Raw genomic sequence first — 18,430 nt, forward strand, 5'->3', positions numbered from 1 at the left:
CTGAAACTCACAGTAACGGTATTGGGCCGGGGTTACACGCGTCTCTTGTTATCCAGTCAAGCCAGGATGTATTAAATGTCAAGTCCGTACACTCTGGGATTGGATCTTGCTCGCACTGGGATCCGATCAGTCAGACCACATGCCGGCTAGCGCTGAGTCGGCATCTCGATGAGGTGTGGACAGCATGTGGAAACAATCTGCAAAATGTATCCTGTTAAGTTACTGCTGATAAAGATTCAACATTTTTGGATTTTTATCAAGCGACGACCTCCATATCTGAAAAGTGAAGCCAATGTAGAAGTGCCTTAAACTTTTATTCTCTCTGATGGTCATCAGGGGGCAACTACTGTGGTTGCAAAACAAAGATTATATAGAAGTCTATGAGAAATGACTTTGTAAACATGAGTTTATGGTCTCAATCACTAGTTTCAATTCTTTTTCAATACAGCATGATGTTCATTTAGAGTCAAATAGACCATAAATAGACCATAAAGCAGGGTATGCTTTAGGGCGTGGCTACCTTGTGATTGACTTGAATCCCTTCACAGTGTGTTCTCAGTTCATGAAAGTTAATTGCAATAATTTGGTGGACTCAAAATGTCTCATTCAGCGTTCGGTTGGACTTAGCTCCACCTCTCGTGTCACTTCTGCAAAACTCCAAGATGGCGACGGCCAAAATGCCAAACTCGTGGCTTCAAAACCACACTCCACCACACCAATGGGTGACCTCACAGGCGACTACGTCCACTTCTTATATACAGTCTTTAAATGTTTATGTACCAAAATACAACTTAAATAACAAGACAACTTCGGGCTTTTATTGTGAAGAATTTACAGGAAAATGTGCGTATCGCCAAATGAGCAGAGCTTTGTTTGCGACTATTCTTCCCTACTACAGGGAAGAAAAGTAAGCAGCAAAAATAATGTCTGACTTTTTTTTGGAAGATTTTATAGGAAATCACATGTGTTTATCCACCGTTTCTCAGTGGCTTCTTATATCCAATTACCATCTGATTACAAATTTCCTATTGAAAAGACCGTTTAACCACGTCCTGTGATATTTCTGAGGAACTCTTAGTCATCACCATGGTAATCTTGAGAAAACCACGCAGCCTTATGGAGCCTGTCAGAGACCCAGCCCTCACATGTAACATCTGGCACATGCCGTGAAGGATGAAGGGTGGGGAAACATTTGGATTTTTACTGTTGCAGCGCCAAAGCAGACAGATTTACAACATGGAGAAGAGGACAAGCTCTACGTTTCCAATTTAATATCTGTAAAGGCCATTAAATAAAACGAGATGTTAAAATGTTGTGGTCGGGAGAACCCCGCCCAAAAGTTTTCAGATTTCTCGTTGGCAGAAACATTAGAGATGATCTGCTGGATGAAACGGTTTGATTTGCAGCCTTGTAGGGAGGAACAGAGGGCAGAGTGGAAAACAGAGAGGACAGAAGAGAGAAATATTTTGCCAAAGAGGCCCATATTTCTGACAACCCCTTCAAAATCAGGACGCTTCATATGAGTCCGTACAAGAGGTATGGGTAGTTTGGAATGAGACTGAACCTAACTTTAAACCCAAAGGAAGTTTTTTATCCCGGCTGATGATTTGTCAAGATGTATGGAATGTGAGGAGGTTGACAGATTCTGGAGTTGGAAACTGCTAGTAAACACCAATGAGAGACCCACACAGAAACTGATATAGCACAACATTCTGCTATAATTTACAAAACCAGGGTGATTATATGATATTTATATTCAAAATTACTGTATGTGTTTACTTGTGGCCAAAACTGCTGGAAAACCTTCGATGAGACTTTGGTAGTGACAATTCAAATAATTGACAAAATATTTAGGCAAAATCAAAAAAAAATTCTCAATGGAATCATTTGCAAGAGCACTATTTTAAACCCTTAGCTAAATATTTTGTCAACTTTGACACGTGAGTTTTCACACAGCTGTCCTGTCAGGGTGGACGCATGTGTAGCTGGGGGTGTTTTTAATTTCGGGTATCAAAGATTTCATTTCTTGCATTCTTTGAACATATTTTAACCTATTTATGGAGGAAACGTCTTTATTTACGGAAAACACAAAATTCATGCGGCAAGTGGCAATTCAGAATATAATGGAGTATATTGCAGCAGGGGTCTAAGGTATTCTGTATACTTATCAAATATCTATTCTAGTGTGGAATCAACTTTTCTCATTTATCGTTACAGCTGCTGAGTTAACACACATGTAGGCATGATTTACTCTTTTGTGTCTTTTCTTCGGGGAAGTTACCTCTTTAAATGTGCATGTGTCACCTGTTCAGCCAAATCTCTGTTCATGTTAAAACTTTCTGCACATTCAGAACTTTTCTCACGTGAGAAGTTGTTATATTTTGATAAAAAAGTCTTAATATTACAAGAATAACTTACATGAAAAAATCCACCTGTCCCATAGTCTGCTGTGCATGACGTTGTTGCTCAGCGCTCTGATGCAAAGGTGTCTATAGGCGAGGGGCACGCAGAGACAGCCACACAGAGCTGCAGGTCTCATAATATGAAATTATTATTATAATATAATATAATATAATAATATAATTTATCTAAATCTGTGGCCAAATTTGTGGCTTTATTAGAGCAGCTTTATGGATCAAAATTACTGCTATTTGCTGTATATCGTTAGGGACATGTCACATACCTAGTGGACTATTATCTATGCACATTGCACATATTCTGTTTATACTTTTACACTGAACTTTTGCAAATGCCCTGGAGAATATTTTGCATATTTTTCAAAAATCTACAACTTCTAAAACTGTTAAGCCCTTTTGTTTATGTTATTGTAATTTTTTTCTATTCATTATTTATGTTTCTTGACTTTTGCAGTACTTTCTCTTACTGTGTTTACTGGTATATGCTCTATTTCCCAGTGGTATACCTTTGGATGAAAGGATAACGCTGGTTTATAAATCTTGGGTTCTTTTTGGATCATAACACTGTGCTCAGCTAAAACTGGACTGCTTGGGTTTCTTGCTCTGTTGGATTTATTGCAGTGACGTTAACATGGTATCATAGTTTCAGTGACACACCAGTATTAAGTTAGTCCCTTGTATCGTTTTCTCTGTCAGGACTTTGAGGTGCTGGAGTCGGTCCTGCGTTCCAGGGCCCCCGACGGAGACACTCAGGAGGCGTGGGAGAGCCGCGGCGGCGTTAACCCGTCCACCTCACGCTCATCATCCGCTCTGAGTCGGCAGGAACGCAGCAGGCAGCTGTGGGAGGACATCGGCACGGTGGAGGAAGACTCCAGCAAACTCAATGCCCTGCAGCTCCGCCTGGACGAGTCCCAGAAAGTCCTGCTGAAAGAGAGAGAGTAAGAGAGACAGAAAAGCCCACACTGTAGCATAGATGGGAAGTGTTCATCCATGATTAACTCATTTTGACAGATTAACCTATAAAACAGCATGTAACTTTTAAAATGCAATACTTTCTTATACTACCCTACAATATGTTCCGCCATAAGCTCCACCCCCTGCTACAACATTATAGTGCTACTGTAATTATAATGTATTTGTAATAATGATCCAATAGTATAATAACGTAACACTGAAAAGCATATTTTATTATGAGTACTTTTACTTCTTAGGGCGTTGTGCCGTCAACAAAGAAGGGACTGCTAATGATGATCTTAAGGCCATACACTAGAAATTCATTTGAGCTAGAGTGTTTGTGTTTCAAACTGAGGTTGGGGAAGGTCTTACTTAATAAGTCTACTAGTTGCATTGTGGGAAACAGAGGACCTAGTGTTTTTGTAGGTTGACCAGACGACTAAACATCAGGATATCTCAGCATCTGCTGCTATTTTGACCATTCCTCTTTAAAGTTGTCTATTTGGAGTCCATACATTCATGTAAGTATAATGCCAAATAGCTTAGGTACCCCTTTAAAGGAACAGTGTATAGTATTTAGGGGAAACAATTCATAATTGTGTTTTCATTATTGTATAATCACCAGAAACTTAGAATCGTTGTGTTTTCGTTACTTTAGAATGAGCCTTTCGTATCTACATAGGTAGGTGGGTCCTCTTCACAGAGTCAGCCATGTTTCTCCAGTAGCCCAGAATGGACTAGTGTGATATAATAAGAATGCAATAATTGTCATATGAGTAGTAGTATTTCTGCTTTTAAAAAGGTTCTGAAGCCTACATCCAGCACTGTAGATAGATCAGACTTGCATACCAATAAACCAATTGTGTCTCAGATGCTCAGTAAAGGTTCCTCATACTGAATGGGTTTTGCACCTATAGTGCTTATTAAGAGTGTAACCAACCTGTAAGGACCAGTGTAACTCCACCGCTTCTTATTCTACACCCAGTCAAAGTGATGGCCTCCTCTGCTGACAGGAGGTGCGCCCTACACTTTTTTATTTCACGCGTGAGATGTTTTCAGGCATGAGAATGCCGGCAGAGCACTCAAATGTGAGTGTCATGTGTAAAATGTGGGACTTGACAGGTAGGCGGTGGTTTAGAGAGGAGATGATAGATGGTGCAACACGCAGTAAAATGTGAAAAATACCTTCTTTTTTTTTTTTAAGACGTTTGCTGACTCAAATAATAACCCACTCAGGCTCTGGAGCAGCATGATTGAGTGTGTCATGTCTTTGTGTTGTCCCCCACCCTCAGCGACAAGCTGGCGCTGAGCAAGAGCATCGAGAGGCTGGAGGCCGAACTCGCTCAGTGGAAATTAAAATACGAGGAGCTCAGCAAGACCAAACAGGAGACCCTCAAACAGGTGAGACCTCCACGACCACCACTCTGCCAGTCAGAACAGAACGTGTCTGTTTTACTGGATGCAGACAGACGTTGGGTCACTGGTGTAGCAAGATAGAGCGTCTTCTACTTTCTGTTGGTTCCACAAAACAATATAAGTTGGTTTATGATCATCAAACACGTCCAGTCATTTAACTTTTTTTGGCTTTAATGTTGCAACCGACCGCGGGATTAATGTTTAGGTTCACATAGAGGTCAGACTACCTTCAATTCTCAAACGTTAGATTCCTTCAGTGGGAAAGGTTACAATCCGCATTAATTACCATGAAACCATGAAAACAGCCATTTAGCCTAGCTGAAATTCACTTTATTCAAACTCGACAGAAACAAAGTTCTACAAAAAGTCTTTGTGACTGTTTGGGCTTTTCCAACAATCACCAACGCTGCCTTGGGAGTTTGAAGGAGAGACTAAATAAGTGTTTACTAACCGTGCTTCCGTGACGTCAAATGTGCCACACCAGGAAAAAAAATGACACAAGGCGATAAACATCTACTGCATGGTCCACTGCCAATGAGAAAGGAGTCTATCGCCTATTTGTAACTGAAGGGGGATCCTGTGGGAGTCTAAAGTCAGCTCCTTCGTCTTGCTTATGCTCAGCTGCACATGGTTCAATTCCACCCAACAAAGGCCCAACAGCCCGACAATGACATGTTGAATGCATTTAGCTCAAAACACCACCATGCCTCGGAGCTGAGGTCTTCGCTAACACTGACCAGATATCGTTTATTCTTGACATTTGTTTGCGATTTGAGACCACTGAAACCTTTAATGTTGGAGAGGGATGGTTCTCATCCTTCAGCAGCTGGACGGGGTTTTTGTTTCAGGTTCGGTCTGACTTTATTGGTCTCTGTGATTTTGGAACGCGTTTCTTAAACAAATCTGAAACCCCAAAAACTGAAGCTGTAGCTGGCAGCTCATTAAACACACAGGCCTGCATGTCAGTGCCTTCTTACCGCTCTTCTCTGGTTGCCAAGAATCATACAGCACAGAAGGCAGTGTTCCAGATGTGCATGGCTCTCTGAGGATCAGCGCAAGAGCCCCACCTTAAGACCTTGAAGTTTAAATGACACTTCATAATATGCTGACATTATCCTATTGGACTAACTATTCATCATTCGTTTCGATTGGCTTTTGGTGCTATTTTATAACGCCACAATATCAATATGAAAATCTTAAATAATCTGACCTTCTCCATTACAATCATTGATTACGTTCTTCATTCCAGTGACAGTAGGACCATATGGTGACGCGGCGTTAACAGCTCTCATTATTTGTCCACATTCCTTGTCTTTAGCAGGTCCATTAATTCTGCTGCTGACTCTGTAAAACAATTACACACTTTTCTTCAAGGATCTCTGAAAGCAGGACTTGTATATATAGGACATAGGGGGAAGGACGCATAACCTTATATGGTATTATTGGGGCGCCCAATATGCTAATTTACAATTATTGTAAACGCGCACTAATTTCCACATTCATCATGTTTGCATCGCTCATCCCCACAGTCATATGAAGTTCGGAGAGTTTGCTGGATCTGACATGGCACGTTCGTATCAGCCCACCGTACAAAGAAAGAGAAAGTTAAGATAAGAATACGAAAACGTTCTTGTATGAGGTCCATTGTAGCATCCAATATTGGGCTGATGGCAGGTTGACATCTGACATTTTTAATTTTAGAGTTATCATCATTTCAGTTTCGAGCAGGTTCACGTCTTTCAGATGCAGAGAGACGGTGGGTATTTAGGTCTGGACCCCCGTTGAACCAACGGCCATGTGAAGAAAGATACTGTTACCTGTACTATTTTGGCCCCTACATGCTTTCGCCAGAGTGTTTATTATAATTTACTAGATTTCGCGCTGATTGCTCATAGTGTCACTCTTCTTGCAGCAACATCTGTAGGCCTATGGAATAATTACGTGGTTAACAAAAGACGGAGGCAGCGTCTTGATGACGCCAGATATCGTTCAATATTCTTGAGTTTCATACAATATTCTCAAATGAAATTACTTTGTAGTCAGCCAAGTCTAAAGCATTTGAAATAACAGATTCCAACAGAATACAGTAGCATATAGAAAGATGCATATATACAGAGTAGTATTCAAATATAATGCTTTCACCTGCTGCACATGGCAAAAATACATTCTCTTTCTCCTTCTTCTTTTGGTGCTATGATTGTTTTGATTTAGTATCTATGCTGTACATCAGATCATCATATATCTCAATGATCTGTTGAGTTCCTTGGGTGTCATATAACCAAAGTCATAGAGCTTAGGCTCAAAGCCTCTGGACACAAACATGGCCGATGTTCTGGCAGCGTTCCACCACTCGGGGGCAGTCCAGGCCTGCAGAGAGGAGAGACACAGGGGGGAAAGAAAAGGACACAGGTCTCATGGACAGACTCACTGAATGACAGTTTGATCAAAGTTGCAAGGGGGAAAGAAAAGAGGGCGTTGGGCCAAAACATACAGAGATGTGTAGATGAGGTGACGGTGGGTGTTTTTGAAGATTAGCGGGGTTAGAAGAGATGGAGATGAAAGCGGGATAGAGAGAAGTGCCGAAAGGTGGAGAGGAGGCAGATGAGACACGTGCAGAGATAAGATAAGGACATGAGGGATGAAAAGGGATGGTAAAGGAAGCCGGGTCATCCTTATCTACGGGCTTTTTGTCCTAGATACTTCAAGATCACAGGGGATGTTTGGCTCCACAAATGGTTTCCCTTTTAAGACAGAAACAGGAGCGTCTCTCCTGACAAATTAGTAGATAACGCTAAATGTCAAGCTGTTGCAAAGTTTGAATGATAGCTGTTGATGTTGAAAGATGAGATTTTTTCTTTTTTTTGTACTAACAGTGTTTTTCGTTTCAGAATAAGCAATGGTGTGGGTTCTTGAAATCTTGGCTTCTAAGGGACTAGATTAAAGTGCATGTCGCCGATGTAAAAGGACCCATAACACAGGAACAAAAAGATCCAAAAATGTATTCCAAAATCAATAGATTACAAAGTGACTAAAAAAAATACAAATAAAAGTAAAGGTTTTGGCCATAGGACCTTGATTCTGTCTCTGCTCTAATCAGTCTTGTTTCAAGCTTGGATTAATGTGAGTGAACAAACAGCTAGTTTATCCTTCACTGTTGTGATCAGTCAGTTAACCTGATAAGTCATGAAGTATACATCAAAATATACTTATGGTCAGTGCATTAAATAAGCAGCATCAAATGTGCTTAAAAGATTACTAATGTGGATCTTTGCAGTTTAATTCCAGCATTCTGCTGTCATTCTGGAGTTTCTGCTTTATAAAACAGTGGAATTCATATGAAGGAGAATTTCTAATGGTTTATTGCTGCTTGATTTTAATGGGTTCTTTCAAAAACATTAAAGGGTAACTTTGGTATTTTTCAAACTGAAACCCATTTTTCGTGTTGTTTTGTTCAGAGGGACTAATGGAGACAACATTTTTTAAATAGGTCCAGTATTGAAGGAGATCTCTGCAGACTGCAGCCGCTAAACGGGCTGCAAAGCAATCGCTCTGGGCAACTCCTTACCATCAATATACGTCCACTAAAAGTGCTGTTTTTTGTCACTGACAGGCTCAGAATGTTCTAATAAGTGTGTGTAAACATAATGGAAAGAACCCTACAGAGAAATAAAACCCTTTCTTTACATAATGCTTGGGTCTCGCTCTGAGAAGTCCAGTTCCGAAATCTAGCGTCATGTCCACATTGTTTGAAATTGGCTAAATATTCAGCCAGGACACCGAAAATATTTAAGATAACGCTAAACTACGCTTTCCGTACTCCAACCCATCAAACTCTGACAACATCAGCACTCCTATCTCCAACTCTCACTCACGTTTCCACCGTTGTCCTCCAGAAACAAGTCATAGGACACAGTGACAAACAGACTGGAAAAAACAAATGTTTGATTTCTCTGTAGGGTTCTTCCCATAATGTTTTCAGACACTTCTCATAACAGTCTGAGCCTGTCAGTGGAAAAAAACAAGCACTTTTACTGGGCGCAGATTGACAGTGAGGAGTGGCCTTAAGCGTTAACATTCTCCTTCAAAACTGGACCAGTTTCAAAAATGGACCCATTGGTCACTCGGGGAAAAGTGTTGAAAATGACGAAGTTAACCTTCAAAAAATAAATAGCAAACTAAAAACCCAACCCTATGGCATTCTGTCTCCCCTCACTTATTTACACCATCTAGCTAAACCTGCTGAAGGAAATGCACCAGGACGAACTCGGCCGCATATCTGAAGACCTGGAGGACGAACTGGGAGCCAGAACCAGTATGGACAAGAAACTAGCTGAGCTGCGAGCTGAGGTGAGGAGACCTGAGGGCAGAGAACCTGGCGTGGGAGGGAGGAGTAGTTAACGGCAGCACGGAGGTCAAACTCAAACCTGCGGAATCTCTCTTGAATAAATCTTGTGTCTCCCCGTCAGATGGAGAGGCTGCAGGTGGAGAATGCCGCAGAGTGGGGGCGAAGGGAGCGCTTGGAGACGGAGAAACTGGCCCTGGAGAGGGACAACAAGAAGCTGAGAGCTCAGGCCGAAGATCTGGAAGAGCAGCTGACCAAGAAGCGCCGGCAGGCCGCCTCCGCGCTCGACACCGACCTCAAGGCCATCCAGACCGAGCTGTTTGAGAGGAACAAGGTGGGATGGACATCATTCTTTTTATAGATGTCCCAGTGCTTGTTAGGTCTTTAAAATATTCAGCTGTTAAAGCAACAACTCGGGTCTTATTTTCATAGTTTTGGCCGTCTTTTTGTTCAGCTAACATGATAACAGTAGAGTTGTTATAAACCTACACCAAAACATACACACTGATGAGATCTCTCTACATGCGAGGAGATTGTTCCCTGACCTTGCCTTGCTTGAAACCCTGTCAGCAGTATTTGTGTTTGTGTGTTCGTGTGTTTGTGTGTGTGTGTGTGTGTGTGTGTGTGTGTGTGTGTGTGTGTGTGTGTGTGTGTGTGTGTGTGTGTGTGTGTGTGTGTGTGTGTGTTTTTCTTGAGGAAAGAGAAAGAGAGAGATTGATTGTTTGTGTTCAGTGTTGAAACCATGGTATTGATCCGGTCAGAGAAGGAGAAACAGGGCAAGCGATTAAGACACTGGACACACACACAAACACCCACACACACACACACACACACACACACACACACACACACACACACACACACACACACACACACACACACACACACACACACACACACGCATATACACAGGTTGATTGATAGTAGAATCATCTTCAACCCCAGCCAGGGCTTTTGGGCATCACAGATTGATGTTCACTGTCACATCGTGGCGCACTGACATGCACACACACACACACACACACACACACACACACACACACACACACACACACACACACACACACACACACACACACACACACACACACACACACACACAGTAACAGTAACACACACATAATTGTGCTTTTGTGTGTGAGCATACAGACACAGATTTGGCACAAATACATAAACCCATAATAGAGTATAAACACGTGCACAGTAATAGGGGGTCATTTTAGTCAAACCTATTTCACCTAAGATTTGATTTTATATTAAACACAGATGGAATGATTAAGAGTGTGTTGCTGAGACGGAGAAAGGTCTCCTACAAAGTAGTATTTCTGTCTTTGCCATTTCAGTGTCAGAATGTTCAGAAGATTTGTGACTTGTGAAAAATGGGAGCAATATTTCCTTTGGTGACTTTGGAGGCAAAGAATCAGTCATAACCTTTGTTGACATTGACTTTTCCCATTGGAGTTAATAGATCACAAAAGAATAGGATAGAGTAGGCAGTGGTAAAACCCTGTGACACAGATACAGGACACTGACTCTCCACAAAATTGAACTGACCTTTTGACAGTTTTTCTTTTAGTTGTAGTGGTTGTGAGATCAGTTTATAAACGTCATATCTAATCCCTGTCTTGTAATTGACCAAACAGCGGTTCCAATAGCTGTAAACAGTTAAAAAATATGCCTTTTGGTTAACACACTTTAAGTGATGTTGATCAATGTGCATTATCCTTGAGAATAAAAAGAGCAAACATTCCATTTATTTTAATTACTAGCTACAGGCGTGACTTCAGCCTGCCAGCCAAAGGAGCTTCTCAAAGCAACATTTCATAAACGTTTAAGCTGGCACTTGGACAATCATCTCAGGAATGAACCAACAAATCGTTTCATCACTAATCTTTTTCCACCTCCACCTTTTTCGCGAACACAGCAGGTGATAACTATGAACAAATCTTCTGACATCACACGTGATTCAATTGATGGAGTCACATGTCGGATAGTACTTTTAATGGACTATGATTTTTGTAATTCGTGTACGATGATCCACAAATATTTTGACCATCCACAAATGTCTGTTCTGTTGTGTTCTGAAAATATTTCTGTAAAAAAATACAGATGGAAAACGTCCATAGGTTAGGCCTTTGGGCGTAAATTAGTGAGTCTGTCATTAAGCCTGTTAACATATTTAATATTATATTTCACAGAATCTTATACAAGTCGCTGACTGTTAGTCATGCAAAGGCAAGGCAAGTTTATTTGTGTGGCACCTTTGATACACAAAAGCAATGATAAGGCTGTGCTTCATATAAGTCAGAGAAATGAACCGGAACAACAGCTAAGAAAGACATTTTTGGGGGGATTTTCTTTTAGATTATTCTTACTTTATATTTATCGTGGAATAAAAAAATATGTGGAGATTAAATCAAAATATAAGCAGATGTCTTGTTGTGGTACCTATGGCCACAGGGTGGGGTTGTTTACCCATAATGCACCTCTCTGGCAGGATGAAGACGGTCAGGAAGGCGATGTTCAATCTTCTGAGGTATCGAGCAGTTTCCGCTGATTGAAAAGAAGGCCATGCAGTTTGCAGGTGTACCTCATGATCATTTCAAACTGACGGTGGATGTGGAGTTGTTTTTATCCAGCGCTGAGTGTCTCCCTGACCCGAGGTCAACTTGTCCTGTTTTTCTGGGCGTTGGAGCCTCTTGTTGGCAGCTCTATTCTTCTGTTACGGTGCTATCAGCGGCGGGCTGGGTGACTCGGCCGTGCACAGGCAGATATGTGTGTAAGTGTTGGTCAACGTAATGGCCTCCATTACCAGAGTTATTTATGAAGCTCTCCGGGTTGATTTAATGCTGCAGTTAGCTAAGCAAGCACACTTACACACTCTACTCTAACCTTTCAAATGGAGAAAGAGAATAAGTATTCCAAACAATAAGTTTGAGCAGAAACGCACCGAGAAAGAGAGAGAGAAAGAGGAGAGAATGAGAGAGAATGTTCGCTGCACTTATTGAATTCGTATTCGTTTACTGCACTTATCCTATTCGTAGTAGTTTGTAGCACTTATTATATTCGTATTAGTCTGTTGCAATTATTGTTTTCGTAGTAATTTGCCTCTGCACTATACTTTTGCTCTGGTTTATGCTTTAAGATGCTTGTTTAAGAAAGGAGATGCACTTATGACTTCTGGTGACTAGTAGTTCTCTTGAATACCTATGTTGAATACACTTCCTGTAAGTCGCTTTGGATAAAAGCGTCTGCTAAATGACTGTAATGTAATGTAATGTAATGTAATGGCAGATGAAGAGAGGGAAAAGATAAATAAAGAACAAAGAAACAAAAAAAGAAGGTAGACGGGCTGATAGAGGCAGAAGGAACCAGGATGGCCCAACTCAGTGAGACAGAGGAACATGACCGAATCTGTGATGGTGCTAGGTATATGTCCATTTTAATCTGAAAGGATGAAGTAAACACACCATCGATTCACTCTATCTTTTTCCCTGATAATGCTGCATTGTGAAGAACATATCTGTGCTGAAATCATAGAAATACACAAAAGATACCTTGCTGCAGCCTCGAGTCGCGTTCAAATCCTATTTTCATTGGCTGATGACATTTTCTTAACGCATGCAAATTATCGTCTCCGTCTTGGTCAAGTTTCATGTTTGTGATAAATGATTCACATAATTTCCGACTTTATTTTAATTTCACAGATTTTTGTGATTTTTTTGTAAATAAAGTTTTCGGATACATTTTCAACATACACGAATATAACCATATTTATAACGGTGAAACATCAAACACCAGTTTACCACTACGATTTGTCAATACACACACATTTTGATTGGGGACCACTGCAATAACCACCTGTGGGTCCCAAGACTCTCTACACTGAAAACCATCAACATCACTGCAGAATGGAACAAACAACTATTGCCTCTCAGTGGAGCTCACATCAAACTCACATGCACTCATTCATTAAGTTTTATTTCTTACTCCCGTAATGTCACAGTTGAAGAAGACCTCTTTCAGATTTTAACATTGCGTCCGAACAAACGGAAGTAGGAAGTGAACGATAATGAAAACAATATATTGTTTTGTTCCTCAATAATGTTCTTGTGTTGTTGTAGTAACTAGTTGTTGTAAAAGTTTATTAAAGCACAACATTCTCCATAGATGCAGCCTTTTCATCAGACTGAAAAAAAGTCAAATTTACAAAACTTTCTTTCTAAATGCACGATGTCTCCAAAGACAGTCATCATGTTAAATAATGGTGATTATGATTTTTGCCATAATGGAGCAGCCCTATTGCCTAGTGATGCACCTGTAATCATAGCCTACATATCAGCCATTCTGTTGTCCTTTGTACTTTTTCACCTTTCTGCAAAGACTCAAAAATCTTTAGTTTCAGGCATCTTCATTTTTTGGGGAGAACGGTCATTATGTGTGTCTAATTTAATTGTTATATTCATTAAATGAGGAACCCAGTCAGGGCTCCCTGTATTCCACCACTGTGAGAAGGAGACCGTCCAGCATGGTCCAGTCTGATTAATCAATAATTTCTGTCAAATGGTTTAGTAGAGCAACAGGTTTGCCTCATTATGTCCTGTTAGCAGGGAGGAGCGTGACAGGTGAGACAGTTCTGCAGTTAATGACATTCTGTAATATCTGATTTGCTCAATGGTGTGCAATGAAGTGGTGAGGTGGTAGCTTCTGGTGAGGTGAGGCTGAGAGGGTGAAATCCCACTCGCTGTGATAAGTGGAGAGAGGAGTTTGCAGCTTGTTGTGAGGCTGTTTGTTGTTCTTTTTATTCAGTTTAATCTAGTTTCATTAAAATTCCCGGGTTCCATTTTTGTCCTTTTTTTTTCAGTAAACCTTTTTGTTAATGAATGACATTTTTACGTTGCATAAAAATGTTCTTAGGCTGCAAGTTACAGATTGAAGTAAAAGATGTTACATGCAGATTAACGGTGGTTGTCATAGGAACGACATGCTGACTCAAACATTGTGTTTACAAATGATCCGACATGACATGTACATATTCACACATAAACACCCATTAGTTTACCAAACAGACACATATTTATTCATGATACTTTTATCAGACTAACCTCTAATATTTTTTTCTCCTTTCATTTTCTTCCTCGTTTTTTATTGGGCTGAACTGTTCCGACTGTATCGCTCTGGGCCAGCCCTGATTATAAAACCAATTCTGTTATTTGCCGTGTGTGTGTGTGTGTGTGTGTGTGTGTGTGTGTGTGTGTGTGTGTGTGTGTGTGTGTGTGTGTGTGTGTGTGTGTGTGTGTGTGTGTGTGTGTGTGTGTGTGTGTGCAAGGAGGATAGACTTCACTGTTTAAATAAAAGCTAAATTCAATATGTAAGAGGGGGAAGGCAGATTCTGTGTGTGTATGCAGGAATATGCACAAGTGTTCTTAATGAGCTGTAGTTATGCACATCAGTTATTTCAACATCTGATTCAGTTTTTTTTGTTTTTTTTATCACATCAAAAAAACGTTTTTTTTTGTCAAGGTGATGAATGTGTATATTTATATTTTCTGGGCATAAGCCTCTGGTTTTATTTGTGTGTCTTTGTTTTAGTGGAACAGATGTAGCAGCAGACTTCAGGGTCTCTCCAGTCAAGGAGAAACATTTAACAGGCAGCGTGCCGTAACACACACACACACACACACACACACACACACACACACACACACACACACACACACACACACACACACACACACACACACACACACACACACAGTAACAGTAACACACACATAATTGTGCTTTTGTGTGTGAGCATACAGACACAGATTTGGCACAAATACATAAACCCATAATAGAGTATAAACACGTGCACTTGGATGAACGAGCGTCTGCACACATACATGTATATGTACAGAGGGATGGAGACACGTCTTCAGGCTCATAGATCATTCAGTAATCCCTCATGTTTAATAGAGTCAGGGACGCCCAGCCTCTCACCCTCCTCCCAATCATCCGTCAACCCCTCCCCCCCTTCCTCCCCTTCCCTCTCAGACATTCATAACATCGTCTTGAAATGATGAAACCGGGGGGGGGAATATAGAGGTTCCTGGCCCTAAAGTAGAAACCTGCTTCCTTTCATTTCACCGGGCCTTTTGTCCGACGGATCACAGGCCTGGGAAGGCAGCCAGGACTGTGTGTCTGTCCTGTCGTCCGTCCACCACATTTTTTTTGTTGGTGTTATGGGAAAAAAAATGTTCAGATATTTGTATGATAATTTATGTTATTGTAAGAAATGTTTTTTTTTTGGCTAACTGGCAATAAGTCATGCTGGAAGTGGATATTTTGGGATGAAGAGAAGGAAATATTTTTTCCATTAAAGATAATGGAAAAAAAATGTTTTTGTTGAAACTAGGGATGTCACAACAACCAATGCTTTGTTACCAAGTCGATCCCAAAATTCAGAAAACGCTGACATACAAATTTTTCTACAGTACTGTACGTACTAACATCGTTAGTTTGGGACAAACCGAGATCTTCCCCATGACTCACCCTATTTTTACCCTTGTATTGCCACATTGTGAACACTACTAATCATATTAAGAGAGCTATATGTTTAACTCTATTTACTCCATTGTATATTTAATTCATGTGTTATTTATTGTTTTAATTTTGAGCACACTGACAATTGGACAGTAACAATTATTTTCATTATTCATTTATCCGTCTGGATTTTTAGTCTACAATTTAAAAAAGCAGCCATCATCTGACTGAAATTTCCTTTTTCAATTTGTTTGCACAAAAATGGATGATGTTTTTGTAATCCAACTAATTATTGTGGATTTTTTTTTTATTTTTTTTTAAATGAATGTGAAATATACTTTTTCAACATTTTCATTGGATTTTACAAGGTGAATTTCAATTTTTTTTGTTGCATAATGATGAAAACACAAATGGAAAAGGTAAATATTCTTTTGATTTAATGATTTTATTTCAATTTTGGCGGGCACAGACTAATATCGTGGACCCGGTGAATGGTTGCCTTTTCTACTTGATAGATGACACATAGATTATCAAAAGTGATTTCATTTCAGTCAACCAATAAGTAAACCAATCAGCTGATGGTTATTTCAGTACCGGGAGAAGTGATGCAGGAATAAATAGGTGTATTCCCTAAAATGATGAACTATTCCTTTTAAAAGAAAAAGTGGGTGATATTCTAAATACCTGTGAAAGCACCAAATGTATATTACTCCACCGCTGAAAATAGTCCCCGACATAAGCACTACACCCTCCTGATGAGTAACATTGGATAAAAAACTACAGTGACCAGCTGTTCTGGGAAATAACTGAGCCTTTTTTAGGAAGTCAGAAAGTAGAGAGAAACAGATAAACATTGGATGTTTTTACAGTAATAAATAATATAGAGTAATGCCTGACTTATCCTTTCATCCATAGCTCATCTTTCCTCAGTTTGCCAAAGCATGTCATGAAATCTCCTTCCTTTTGGGTCTTTTTTTTTCTCGTGTGCAGGCTGCACTCTGTCTCTCGTCTTTGTTCTTATGCTTACCTTTTATTATCCTATAAAATACCAACCTTCCAATTACTACCTCCCCCCTACTTCTCCTGGTTTGTCTCCTCATCCCTTCATCCCTGTCTCAAGACCACCCCCTCCCCCTCCTTTAATTATTCCCCTCTGCATCACCCCGACGCTCTCTTTGTTTGATCTGGCTCTGGGGTTACAGTATTTGTGTGGCATTCAGGCATTCGGCCTTGATTATCAGCCGAATATTCAATGAGAGGGAGGGGGAGGGAGTCTATGTCCCTCTTAAGGAATTTCTTATTATTTGAACACAGAGAGAGCCAATTAATCCTTTAATCTAATGCAAAAAAAAAAAAAAAAAAAAAAAAAAACTCAAGAAGTGAAACCTAATTCTGTGTTGATAGCTAAAGCATCAAATATTTAAAAGATAATAAAGATAAAGGGTGGCTCAAATACAGATATCGATAAATAAGTGAAGGGGCACTTCCCACTCCTTGATCCCGGCTTGTGGTTTTATTGTTCCTGTAGATATCTCATTTCTCTCCCATCGTATTGTTGCACGAACGCGGAAAGCTTTCTTGGAAGCGTCTCCGTCTGGGGGGCCGTTAATGCTTTAGACAGCTGAGAGGGAGGCCAAATCAACGCCATCAAAGTACATGGAAGTGCAGTGAGTGACAACGCTGCATTATTGATGAGGCCATTAGCTCCGCAAGGGCAGACTTTCCCCAGCTCATCCTAAAAACTAGAAACCTGTGGGGAGGAGCTTATTTTTTGTTGGCTCAAACCCAACAACAACCACGATGAGCCTGATAGATAGATGGAAAAAATAAAGGCGGTGTGGAACATGACCAAACGTTTGGTCATTAGACCCGTGTGGCTCTCGTCAGTACCTCTTGGATGCTGTTACTAGTGGAGGTTTACTTGGCAGGAGATACAGAGCCGTTCCTAGCGCCACTCTCTGTCCATTACAACAACACACCTTTGTTGTAATGAAGAGAATCTGGCTTTGCCAAAATGGATCTTTCATCAGCCTCATTTCTACGTGAAGTACTCTACTGCACAAATTTGTCCACCAGACTATTTTGTGTTTATTGCCATCAGAAAGTCAGTGTCCCATCTGTACAGATGTTGTTGGTTGGCAGCAGACGCAATTATAGTTGAAGAAGCTGTTTGGGAAGTTTGGTGGGAGGTACCTTTTAATTTCATTGGATAGAAAAACAATGACTGAATTAAAAGATGTCGTTTTTTTTATTCTATTAATAGATTCTGCTCAAGTGGTCATTGCAACAGCTATTTGCTTTTCTGAGAAAATCTAATCGTTTTGTCCTTTTGGAGAAAAAAAAGGGGAGATGTCTACGACAATGTCAAACGTTCAAACTTTTTTTTTCTTTGATCCTGTAGTTGTCTTGAATATAACTCCCAGTGAAATAAAAGTCAGAGCGTCAGATCAGTAAATATTTGGTACTTTTCCTTAAAAATGAACCGATTAATATATTTTTCAGTAGCAAATGAGACAGAAGAGCTGGTTGAGCAGAATCAACTCTAGTCTTTAAACATGTCTTCTCCGGCTGTCTGCTTCGTCCCCAGGAGCTCGCCGACCTTCGCCATGTTCACGCTAAGCTGAAGAAGCAGTACCAGGAGAAGATGGTGGAGCTCGCCCACGCCAACCGGCGGGTGGACAGCCACGAGGCCGAGGTCAAGAAGCTGCGACTGAGGGTGGAGGAGCTCAAGAAGGAGTTGGGACAGGCAGAGGATGAGGTAGGACCACAGCCGTAC

The 18,430-nt window shown here is 40.5% G+C and overlaps 1 protein-coding gene across 1 annotated transcript in view; it reads left to right on the plus strand.

Moving 5' to 3' along the window:
* Window positions 1–18,430, plus strand: part of ccdc102a (coiled-coil domain containing 102A) — a 64,649-nt gene that overhangs the window by 34,877 nt on the left and 11,342 nt on the right. The window contains exons 4-8 of the mRNA XM_054609790.1: window positions 3,114–3,355; window positions 4,664–4,772; window positions 9,018–9,134; window positions 9,254–9,463; window positions 18,242–18,412. Of these exons, the coding sequence (XP_054465765.1) occupies window positions 3,114–3,355; window positions 4,664–4,772; window positions 9,018–9,134; window positions 9,254–9,463; window positions 18,242–18,412 (849 nt within the window). The remainder of the gene's footprint in view (window positions 1–3,113; window positions 3,356–4,663; window positions 4,773–9,017; window positions 9,135–9,253; window positions 9,464–18,241; window positions 18,413–18,430) is intronic.

This window comes from Anoplopoma fimbria, chromosome 2 (genome assembly GCF_027596085.1).
Source record: "Anoplopoma fimbria isolate UVic2021 breed Golden Eagle Sablefish chromosome 2, Afim_UVic_2022, whole genome shotgun sequence".
Lineage (NCBI taxonomy): Eukaryota > Metazoa > Chordata > Actinopteri > Perciformes > Anoplopomatidae > Anoplopoma > Anoplopoma fimbria.